Source organism: Pteropus alecto, unplaced genomic scaffold, assembly GCF_000325575.1.
Source record: "Pteropus alecto unplaced genomic scaffold, ASM32557v1 scaffold202, whole genome shotgun sequence".
Classification (NCBI taxonomy): domain Eukaryota; kingdom Metazoa; phylum Chordata; class Mammalia; order Chiroptera; family Pteropodidae; genus Pteropus; species Pteropus alecto.
In genome coordinates this window covers 2,075,682-2,086,336 of record NW_006432451.1, presented here as the reverse complement: position 1 = coordinate 2,086,336, position 10,655 = coordinate 2,075,682, and the positions used below count along the sequence as shown (strand labels likewise).

Below are 10,655 nucleotides of genomic sequence, written 5' to 3'. Positions count from 1 at the left end.
CCGAAGATTTGTAAACCTATATCCAAAAAGATATTTGCACACTGATGTTCATAGCAGCACTATTCACAGTGGCCAGGACATGGAAGCAACCGGAGTGTCCTATGATAGATGATTGGCTAAAGAAGCAGTGGTACATATATACAATGGAATATTACTCAGCCATAAGAAGAGATGAAATAATGCCATTTGCAACAACCTGGATGGACCTCAAGATAATTATGCTAAGTGAAATAAGCCAGACTGAAAATAATTGAAAATCACATGATATCACTTATATGTGGGATATAAACCTAAAAGCAACAAATGAACAGGAGAAACAGCGACTCAGGGACATGGACAATGGACTAGTGGTTACCAGAGGGTAGGGGGTGGGAGAGGAGGGAAGAGGTAGACAGGGTAAAGGGGGTCAAATATAGGGGGATTGGGGGAGAGTGAAGTGAGTAAAGGGGATCAAATATATGGTAGTTGAAGGAAACTGGACTCTGGATGGTAATCACACAATAGAATATATAGATGTCAAATTATAATGTACACCTGAAAATTATATAATTGTATTAACCAATGTTACTCCAATAAACTTAAAAAAATTGTTTACTCTAGGGAGGTGGACTAGGTCTGTGAGTAAAGAGGCTTCATATCTTCCTTACCTTGGGGAACTTGCACAAGGCCGACACTTATACCAGCAAGTAAGTCTCCAAGAAGCCAGTCCTTGAATCGATAGAAACACACCCACTCTAGGAAGGGAAAAACCGTCAGCATGCATTTTATAAACTTGTGCCACGAACAGCTGTGAGAAAGAAGAACAGAGGCTTGATTAGGTTCTCTGAAGAAAAAGCCCACATAGCCAAGAAAAGGCACAGTGCATAATTCTTCCCATTCAGCAGTTTTTTTGTTGCACTGTTGACATTTTGATATACTTGACTTGATAATTCTTTGCTCTGAGTGAAATATAAATACCCAGTGGTTAGGGGAAGCTGTGCATTGTAGGAAGTTTAGCAGCATCCCTGGTCTCTACTCAATTAATGCCAGTAGCACCCTTTCCTCCATCTGTGGCACTCAAAAATGTATCCAGAAATTGCCAGATGTTCCCTGGGAGACAAAATTGCCTCCAGTTGAGAGCCAGTATCATGCATATACCACAAACTAAGCCTTATAAGTTCAGTGTAAAGATCAAGTCTGTGTGTTTCACAGAATGTTTAGAAAGATTGAAACCTACTGACTTTCCAGTAGAAAAACAGACTCTTATTGCTTTCTCTTGATAAGTACAGTTTTTTGAGATGTGATATTGGTGAGTGGCAGCGGCAATTAACACACCCACATCATTCTTATATAATTTTTACTGAACATTCATTCTACGTGGCTTTGACCCATAATACGTAGAAATTTATAGAAAATATAGGTTATGAAGTTACCATGCTTAAGGAGTTAGCCATGTTAAAAAAAAAAAAGGCAGTAAAATATGACTTTGTTATCTTTAGCCCAGTGGATGTCAACCAGAAGCAATTTTGTTACCCAAGGGACATTTTGCAATGTCTGGAGACATTTTTGATTATCATGACTGTAATCTAATGAGCAGAGGCCAGGAATGCTGCTAAACATTCTAAAATGCATAGAACAGCTCCCCATAAGAAATAATTTTCTGGTAAAAAATATTAATGATGTTGAGATTGAGAAAACATACTTTAACCTTTAGATCATCTAAAAAGGAAGAATGACCTTAAATCCATCGATTGATCAGTTAATCAATCAGTAAAACTAGTTAGGTTTTAAATTGCTTTTTGCTATTTACATTTTAGTATGGGCTGAAAGCAAAGAGTATGATTTTTCATGTATAAGTTGTAGCTGGATAACTGGGATTTGACTACAGCAATAAATAAAACTTTAGTGTATGCAAGGCTAAAATGTGTGCTCAGAAGAGAAGTAGTTTCACATAGGTTTGACATAGGTCACACAACTATGAGCATTACTATCCCTAAGGTAATTAGGGCTAAATAAGTGTAAGTGACTTTGCTAAGGTCATAGTAGTAAGTGTAGGCAGACCTTAGGCTAGAACCCAGGTCTTCTGATTCCTAGTTTAGTGTTCTATTGATTCTATTATTGTCACCATTCCTATTGACGCCTGTTGAATTCTGCTCAGGACCCAGAAGCAAGACCACTGGTTTGAAAGTAATATCACATTGCTATTTTTATGAGAGTCTCTGGATATAGGTAGGTGTACAGTGTGCTCTCTCCAGTTACAGCCTTCTATGGAGGTGAGTGGAGCATGGCATTGGGACAAGTTGTTCCTTCATCCAATCTAGTCATCCCTCCTCTCCATGTGCCACTTGGAAAAAGACCAGCCACCCTAGGCAGCGGCATCAAAGCTCTGTAGCATGGCAAAAAGTAAAATGGACATGGAATAATGAAGATCTAAGACTGAAAGAAGAGGAATAGAAATTGAAGCTGATGGGAACAGTATAAGCATTTGACGTGAAACTGGATTTTAGCTAAGGCATCTTAAAAGTGAGGAAAATAAGTCAATAGGAGATTTTGACAAGAAAGAGTCTATTTGCAGTTGCTAACTAAGAGGGAGAAAATGAGAAAGGAGATTAGGTTTTCTGAAGAAAGGAAGATATGAAGTTAAGAGATTGTTTTTTAACTGAAAAAAGCCACTTATATAGTGCTTTCTACTTGCTAGGTGCTTTACAAATACTCATTAAATCCTCACAATTGACAAACCTTTAGCCAGACTCACCAAGGAGAAGAGAGAGCTCAAATAAATAAAACCAGAAATGAAAGAAAAGAGGTTATAATCAACACCACAGAAATACAAAAGATGATTAAAGACTACTATGAACAATCATATGCCAACAAATTGGACAACCTAAAAGAAATAGAAAAATTTCTAGAAACATACAACCTTCCAAGAATGAACCAGGAAGAAACAGAAAATCTGAACAGGCTGATTACTAGGAACAAAATTGAAGAAATTAAAAAAAAAAAAGAAGCTCCCAACAAACAAAAGTCCAGGATACTTCACTTCACAGATGATTTCTATAAAACATTTCAAGAAGAATTAATATCTATCCTTCTCAAACCATTCCAAAAAATTGAAGAAGAAGAAATATTTCCAAATTCATTCTACAAGGCCAGCATTACCCTGACACCAAAATCAAACCAAGAGGCTTAGAAGCCACCTACTGGAAAAAGAAAAGAAAGAAAGAAAGGAAGAAAGAAAGGAAAAGAAAATTACAGGCCAACATTCTTGATGAACATAGATACAAAAAGCCTCAACAAAATACTAGCAAACCAAATTCAGTAATACATTAAAAAGATTACACACCATGATCAAGTGGGATTTATCCCAGATATGGAAGGATGGTTCAATACCTGCAAACAATTAATGTATACATCACATCAACAAAAGCATGGATAAAAATCATGTGATCATTCAAAAGATGCATAAAAAGCATTTGACAGAAATCAATATCCATTTATGATAAAAATTGTCAACAAAGTGGGTATAGAGGGAACTTAACCTCAACAAATAAAGGCCACATATGATAAACCCACAGCTAACATCATACTCAATGGTAAAAAAGCTGAAAACTTTTCCTCTAAGACCCAGAACAAGACAAGGATGCCCACTCTCACCACTATTATTCAATATAGTATTGGAAGTCCTAGCCACAGCAATCAGACAAGAAAAAGATATAAAAGGCATCCAAATTGGAAAAGAAGCAGTAAAACTGTCACTATTTGCAGAGACATGATACTCTGTATAGAAAACCATCAAAGACTCTACCAAAAAATTAATAGAATAAATGAATTCAGTAGAGTTCAAAATTAATATATAGACACCCGTGGCATTTCTATACACTAATAACAAACAATCAGAAGGAGAATTTTTTTTTAAAAATCCCATTTTCAATTGCACCAAAAAGAATAAAATACCTAGGAATAACTTTAACCAAAGAAGTGATGACCTGTACTCTAAAAACTGTAAAACATTGAAGAAAAGAATTGAAGAGGACACAAATAAATGGAAGGGCTTGTTGTGCTTATGGATTAGAAGGATTAATATCTTTAAAATGCCCATACTATCTAAAGCAATCTACATATTCAAGGCAATCTCTATCAAACTGCCAATGGCATTCTTCTCAGAACTAGAACAAATAATTCTAAAATTTATATGGCGCCACAAAAGACCATGAACAGCTAAAGCAGTCTTGAGAAAGAACAAAGTTGGCAGTATTATGCTCCTTGATTTCAAACTAGACTACAAGGCTATAATAATCAAAACAGTATGATACTGGCACAAAAACAGACACATAGATCAATGGAACAGAATAGAGGGCACAGAAATAAACCCTCACTTATATGGTCAATTAATCTATGACACAGGGGGCAAGAATATACAACGGAGAAATGACAGTCCCTTCAACAAGCAGTGCTGGGAAAACTAGACAGATACATGCAAACAAAGGAAACTGGACTGCTCTCTTATACCATATACAAAGATAAACTCAAAATGGATTAAAGATTTAAATGTTAGATGTGAATCCCTAAAACTCCTAGAAGAAAACATAGGTAGTAAACTCTTTGACATCAGTCTCAGTAATATCTTTTTAGATATGTCCCCTTGAGCAAGGGAAACAAAAGCCAAAGTGGACAAATGAGACTTCATCAAACTAAACGGCTTCTGTGTAGCAAAAGAAACCATCAATGAAATGAAGACCACCTACTGCATGGGAGAAGAGATTCACAAATAATATATCCAATAAGGGGTTAATATCTAAAAGATATAAAGAATTTGTACAACTCAATAACAGCAACAAAAAAAATAAACAATCCAATCAAAAATGGGCAGAGGGCATGAAGAGACATTTCTCCAAAAGAATACATAGATGGCCAAAGACATATGAAAAGATGGCCAGCATCACTAATCATCAGAAAATGTAAATCAAAACCACAATGAGATACCATCTCACATCAGTCAGAATGGTTATTACCAAAAAGTCAACAAACAACAAGTGTTAGAGATGATGTGGAGAAAAGGGAACCCTTGCTCACTGTTAGTGGGACTATGAATGGGTACAGCCACTATGGAAAACGGTAGTGGAGTCTCTTTAAAAAACTAAAAATAGAACTACCACATGACCCAGCAATTCCATTTCTGGATATTAACCAAAGAAAATGAAAAAACTAATTCCAAAAGATATGTATCCCTATGTTCATTGCAGCATTATCTACAATAGCCAAGATATGGAAGCAACATAAGTGTCCATTAATAGATGAATGGATAAAGAAGAAGTGGTATACATACACAATGGGCTATTATTCAGCCATAAAAAAGAATAAAATTCTGCCATTTGTGACAACATAGTATTATGCCAAATAAAATAGATCAGACAGAGAAAGGCAAATGTCACATGATTTCACTTATATGTGAAATCTAAAAACAAACAAACAACACAAAACAAAAACAGATGCACAAGAACAGCGAACAAATTGATGATTGCTAGAGGGATGGGAGTGGAGAGATGGGTGAAAAAAGTGAAGGGGAATATAGTCAATAATACTGTGGTAACTTTGCACGGTGACAGAAGGTTACAAAACAGTGTGGTGATCACACTGTAAGGTCTATAAATGTCAAATCACTATGTTGTACACCAGAAACTAACATAATAGTGTATACTAAGTATACTTTAGTAAAAAATAAACAAATCCTTACAATCACCTTATGAAGAAGGTGCTATTACCATCCTCATTTTACAGGTGAGGAAACTGAAGCACAGTAGGGTTGGATAGCTTACCTAAAGTCACACGGTTGGGAAGCAGAACAGGGATTCGAAACCAGGCAATCTGTCTTCTGAGTCTCGCTCTTAACCACAGTACCTCTCAGGTTAAAATTCAGATGTGAATATAATTGTATGTTTTAGAAGTAGGGGATAAGAACTGCTAAAAAAAAGCCCATGGGAGGCAGAACAGGTCAGATTTAAAAGTCTAATACTAGGGCCAAGAGGGGGTGGGGAGAGGGGAACAGGGATAAGTACCCATTTATGAAGAGGTATAAGTCGGGAAAAGACTATTATTTTGTAGAGACAAAGCCAATGTGGCCCCCCAATGCCCTCTTTGACATATGATGTCTTACCCAACCTGGAGCAGAGAAAATGAGAGCGGTGATGTAAGACTGAAGAGGGACATCCAAGACCACAACTTGCAAAAGGCAGGATATGGACAAAGGAGAATGCCTCAGAGAGAGGAAGTTCTGCAATAGGGCTGTGTGGAGGCCTTCCTCACCTATCACCCAGCACATGCTGATTGTGGGCGATAAATCCACCGTGTAAGTGAGGATGACTTGAGTAATTAGGGTTAATATCATGATGTAGGTAGCTCACAAAGGGTTCTTATCCTGAGGTCTATGGACCCCACAAGAGGTCTGTAGATAGAATTTATGGGGGTATGTGAACTTAGGAAAAATTATATCTTTATTTTCACAAACCCCGTAACTGAAATATAGAATTTCTTTTAATTATGATGACAACAAACCAGAGTAGTATTAGCAGAACTTGACTTTGCCACCAATAGAAATCACAAATATTTTCATATTACATTAAAATTGTTGCAAATATCTTAAAATATCATTTATATTCAATACTACATTATTAAATAACATAATTTGGGGATTTTTTATATTTCGATAAGTATATTTAAATAAAGCTTGTTTCTTTTATAATCCTATCTATTTTATGCATTAAAAAATATTCTAGTTGAGACCATTCAATGGGAAAAGAACAGTCTCTTCAACAAATGGTGCTGGGAAAACAGGATATCCACGTGGAAAAGAATGAAGTCAGACTCTTACCTTGCACAACACAAAATTAACTCAAAATGGATCAAGGATGTAAATTTAAAAGCTGAAACTATAAAATTCTTAGGAGAAAACATAGGGGGAAATCTTCATGATCGTGGATTTCACAATAGTTTTTTAAACATGATACCAAAATCACAGGCAACAAAAGACAAAATAGATAAATTGGATTTCATTAAAATTAAAAAACCATTGTGCACCAAAGGACACTATAAATAGAGTGAAAGGAAAACCTACAGAATGGGATGAAATATTTGCAAATTATATAACTGATATAATATTCAGAATATATAAAGAACTACAACTCAACAACAAAAGACAACCTAATTTTAAAAAGGGCAAAGGAAGCAAATAGACATTTCTCCAAAGAAGGTATACAATTGGCCAATAAGCACATGAAAAGAAGTTCATTATATTTAGTTATTAGGCAAATGCAAAAACAAATGAACAAAACCCACAGTGAGATACCATTTCACATCTACTAGGATGCCTATAATGAAAAAAAAGGTAAATAACAAAGGTTGGAGAAGATATGGAGAAATCAGAACACTTGTACATTGATGGTGTGAGTGTACAATGGTGCTACCACTGTAAAAAAGTTCGGCAGTTTCTCAAAAAGTTAAATATTGAATTACCATGTGATCCAACAATTCTACTCCTAGGTAATACCTAAAAGAATTGAAGACAGGGACTCAGCAGTTACTCTGATGCCAATATTCATGGCAGCATAATTCACAAAAACCAAAAAGTAGAAACAGCTCAAGTGTCCACTAACAAATGAATAGATAAACAAAATGCAATATATATGTATAATAGAATATCACCAGCCATAAGATGAAATAAAGTATTGATTCATGCTGTAACATGGATGAACCTTGAAAACATTATGTTAAGTGAAATAAGCCAGATTTGAAAGACAAATATTGTATGATTCCACTTAAATGAAATATCTAGAATAGGCAATTCATGGAAATAGAGAGTAGAACAGAGGTTATCAGGGGCTGGGGGGAGGGGAAAATGGGGAGTTATTGCTTAATGGGCAAAGAGTTTCTGTTTAAGGTGATGAAAAAGTTTTGGAAACAGTGGTGATGGTTACACAGTATTGTGAATGTCATTGATGCAGATATGTACATTTAAAAATTGTTAAAACAGCCAATTTTATTTTATATATATTTTAACAACAAAAAAAGGAAAAAAGATTATTTTGAAAAGAGATTTCTAGGCTTTACTAGACTGCTAAAAGTTTCACAGCACAAAACCAGGGTAGGAGTCCCTGAACTGTAAAACCTATATGGTCACAGTGAGTATTAGACGACATGGATTCCATGTTGATGGCCATGACTACTATGTGGGTTCCGGTGGATATGAGATACGAGGAATCTCATTCTGTTACCATTAATTAGTCCACCATGATTGCTTCTTTTGTTATTGTTAGGAGACTGATAATGGTGGTTAATCAAACAATATATTTATTAAATATCATCTCTAGATGCTGTGGGGGATATCCAAGGCCTTTATGTTCAAGAAGTTTAAAACCGAGAAGGTGCTGCAAGACAAAGCACAAAAGAATCAACTAAAGAGAAATCACACATTAAACTAAGCGTTCTGATGACAGGAATTCAGAGGAGAAAGACAGAAGTAGGCACCAAAGGAGTCAAGTAGGGTTATGGTTCTGCCAGCATAGCTGTAGGTAAGCGACCCCACACACGAACCGGCACTGGACATGGTGTCTGACGGTGGTGATGTCGATGTCCACGTTCCCAGAGGAAGTGGACTTCCTTCTGTGTTCTTGCTGAAAGGTCTCCTCATTGTACACATCTCGCTTAACATCATACGTGAAAGAATTTCCCCTAGATTTAGAGTCAAAATTCTGAATGTGCCTCTCTGGTTGCATCATTCCTGGACAGATGGAAAGAGATAGATCAAACAAAAAACCATTAAAAAAATTTAGATCTTTATAAATAAAATTTCCATATAATAATTTCTTACATTTGTATAACATATTATGGAACTCTCTCATGTGTTGTAAAGTTTTTTGTTTTTTGTTTTTTTAAGGTGAGGCAATCCTTGATTGACCTCACAGATTGCAAAGACCTTGTCAGCTTACAATTTTTTATTTTTATTTTTTACGCCTACAGCGCCTGGTCTTCCTAGGTGGTCTCCCATCCAAGTACTAACCAGGCCAAACCCTGCTTAACTTCTGAGATCAGGCAGCATCAGGCTTGTTCAGGGTAGCATGGCCATAGACTCAGTTTTATACTTAAAACCATCCTATAAAGAATGCAAGGTGTGTATTATTCTCATTTTCCAAATGGAGAAACCAAAACTCAGAAGTTTAAACAGACTTGGCTGTTAAATAATTAGAGTCAGGACTAGAATCCAGGTGTCCTGCTAGGAAGCCTAGTTTTCTTTATATTCAATTATGTTGCAGGGAAATGATTAAGAGGTAAAAGTCAGTATAACCACCAATTTTCACTGAAAATGCTAAGGATTAAGTGGTCAGGCAATACAGTGTCTTCTAACTTTCTCTATTTGAAATAGCATCCATCATTATCCCTTTATCCTTTCCTATTCTTTAAAGCACATGTATGGTCATGCCACCTTGAATGTTCCTGATCTCAGAAGCTAAGCAGGGTTGGGCCTAGTTAGTACTTGGATGGGAGACCACCTTGGAACACTAGGTGCTGTAGGTGTTATAAAATAAATAAATAAAGCACTTGCTAACACCTGATTCAATATTTTTCTATTTGGTCATTGTCTGTTTCCCATACTAAAATGCAAGTCTAAGAGGTAAGACTTTGGCTGTTTATGGCTGTATTCTCAAGGCAGAATAGTGCCTGACACTTAGCAGATCCTCAACAAATATTTCTTCAATGACTTTCAAGTATCCCGTTAGAGGCTTCATGGTGTAGGAGAAAAAGGATTGCACAGGGTCTCAGGAGACTGGGGTTCTAGCCCTGGCTGTTTTTCTAACTAGCTGTATGATTGGGGGCAAGTTTCTTAGAAACTGACTTTCAGTTTCCTTGTGCACAAAATGACATGGTTGGACCACATGATCTCTAAGGGTCACATTAAGCTTTAAAAATCTGTATGGTTCTGCTCTTTTAAGAGAATCAGAATGAGGAATTAGGATGGATATAGATCCATCTCTGGGAGAAAGTATGACCATTCTTGATCATCTGTGTTTTTGAATAATAAAAAAGGCATAAACTCTAAAATTTTTCCACATAAATATGAAAAAGTATATATATATATCATAGCTATAAAATATATAAGAAAACACAAATTATGTAGACTATGCAAATAGTTCTTTAATAGGTAAGGCTGCAAATGAGTTTAATGTATCAACAACTTTGTTTTCCTTCATAAAGATCATGTGTCATTATCATCATCATTGTAATCGTCAACATTCATTGAGCACTTACTACATACAAGCATTGCACTAGATTTTTTTTCATGAGTTTTTTCATTTAATTCTCACAACAATTCTAGTATTACTATTATCCTTATTTTATAGGTGATAAAACTGAGGTTTTAGAAAATTTAAGTAACTGGGTCATAGTTATATATTGTACTTTTACCCTTAAAGCATTGGGTAGCAGTAGTATGCTATACAACACCTATGAACTAAAGATAAAAAATTCAATAAAGAAGTGAGAATGTGGTTGGGAAATACAGAAGAGGATGGAAGAGGTATTTTACAATGTATCATTTAAGAGAATTAGTACTTCGTATCTTTTACATAAACAAAAAAAAACAGGTAGAACTGTACATCAAAACATAATATTTCCCTCTTTGTTTC

At 35.6% G+C, this 10,655-nt stretch overlaps 1 protein-coding gene and 2 pseudogenes across 1 annotated transcript in view; 1 reads left to right on the top strand and 2 right to left on the bottom strand.

The window, feature by feature from the left end:
- SLC26A8 (solute carrier family 26 member 8) overlaps nt 1-8,747 on the bottom strand; it is a 71,575-nt gene extending 62,828 nt beyond the window's left edge. Inside the window, exons 1-2 of the mRNA XM_006907431.2 lie at nt 8,566-8,747; nt 648-787 (exon numbers count right to left, since the gene is read on the bottom strand). Coding sequence (XP_006907493.2) covers nt 648-787; nt 8,566-8,747 — 322 coding nt within the window. The remainder of the gene's footprint in view (nt 1-647; nt 788-8,565) is intronic.
- Nucleotides 8,748-8,982: 235 nt separating this feature from the next.
- Nucleotides 8,983-9,101, bottom strand: LOC112476156 (annotated as a pseudogene).
- A 336-nt stretch (nt 9,102-9,437) lies between these two features.
- Nucleotides 9,438-9,546, top strand: LOC112476163 (annotated as a pseudogene).
- The last annotated feature ends 1,109 nt before the right edge of the window (nt 9,547-10,655 follow it).